This window comes from Debaryomyces fabryi (genome assembly GCF_001447935.2).
Source record: "Debaryomyces fabryi strain CBS 789 chromosome Unknown contig00388, whole genome shotgun sequence".
Taxonomy (NCBI): domain Eukaryota; kingdom Fungi; phylum Ascomycota; class Pichiomycetes; order Serinales; family Debaryomycetaceae; genus Debaryomyces; species Debaryomyces fabryi.
In genome coordinates, this window is record NW_015385812.1 from 1 (window position 1) to 1,459 (window position 1,459).

At 37.8% G+C, this 1,459-nt stretch overlaps 1 protein-coding gene across 1 annotated transcript; it reads left to right on the forward strand.

The window, feature by feature from the left end:
* Positions 1–159: 159 nt before the first annotated feature.
* AC631_05968 (cleavage polyadenylation factor subunit) lies at positions 160–1,347 on the forward strand (the record flags this gene model as incomplete). The annotated part of the gene is made up of 1 exon (XM_015614797.1): positions 160–1,347. One exon carries the CDS (start codon positions 160–162, stop codon positions 1,345–1,347), a length of 1,188 nt encoding a protein of 395 aa, XP_015464375.1.
* Positions 1,348–1,459: the final 112 nt, after the last annotated feature.

A 1,459-nucleotide genomic window follows, 5' to 3' on the forward strand; every position in this document is an offset into this window, starting at 1 on the left:
AATTTAATTTTTTTCAACTCTCTCGGGAATTTTTCTGTAATAACCGTACCATTTGATTCTCGTCAAACCTCCATTTAAATGCATTTACGAAATTACCGCCATTATTCTCAAAATTATCGGTTACAGTTACATACACATTGAAATTTTTTCTTATTGATAATGGTGAGAAAGACTAGTACGCCATTAACGGCTTCTACAGTGCTCTACGTGGGACAATTGCCATATGAGTGGGACGAAAATATAATTAAATCGGTGGTTTGTGGATCCGGAAATGTCGTAGACGTTAGACTAGGATTTGACTACGCCGGTAAGAATAAGGGATTTTGTTTTGTCGAATACCAAACACCTCAAGATACTCAAAAGGGATTACAATTATTAAGTCAAATAAAGCTTTTAAATAGCCAGCCAAATCAAAAGGGTCAATACAAAAAATTAAGAATCGAGTTGTCGAAAGAAGGATTGAGGTCAAATGGACCTTCGGATTATAAACCAATATTAACGTTAGATAGGAAGTATTTGCCAAATACTGTCCAGTTACCTCCAGAGATGTTATATAATGGTCCGCCAGTTCCTGCTAATAATGGGAATTTAACTCCTACATCGACATTCACCCCACCAATGAATCAATTTCAACCACAATTAGCTCCACCACAACTGCAAAACAATCAGTTCAACAATAACGGCTCACAGATGCCGTCGAACTATTTATCGACATCACAAGGGTTACCACAGCCCTCTAATTTACCATTTGCCATTCCAGACAAAATTAATGAGACATTAAGTCAAATTCCTCCTGCACAACTTATCGAATTGATTTCAAATCTCAAGAGTATTTTGAGCGGTCCTAATGCCAATAGAGCAGTAGATGTTTTTCAATTATCACCACAGTTAGCTACTGCTGCAGCGCAAGCCCTATTACTCATGGGCTTTATTGATGCGGATGTCATATCCGAATCTATGAAATCTACTTCAAACACTCCGGCTTCTCAGCAACAGCCAATGCAAACGCCAATGCAATCGTCAATGCAAAACCAAATGCAAAACCAAATGCAAAATCAGATGCACATGCCTCAAATTCCACAACAACCATCATTATCGCAAATACCTAATGTTCAACACATGTCAAATCCTTACGGCCAACTCCAGCAACAGCCACTGCTTCCTCCTACACCGCAAACATCTAGGTGGCCACATTTGCCTCCACAGGCTGTTGCAAAGTTGTCTTCTATGGCGCCGGATCAAGCAGACTTAATTGCCCAAGTTTTATCGTTACCAGTCGATCAAATTCGCTCTTTACCTCCAGACAAGCAAATTATGGTAACTAATTTAAGAGCTCAGTACTTATAAGCTCTAAATGGCTACTTAGTGTATCTGGAGTTTCCTACATTAATAATCTAATATTTCTTAAACAATATTTTAATGCTACTAATACAGTAAGAAATACTTATAAAAATTTTTA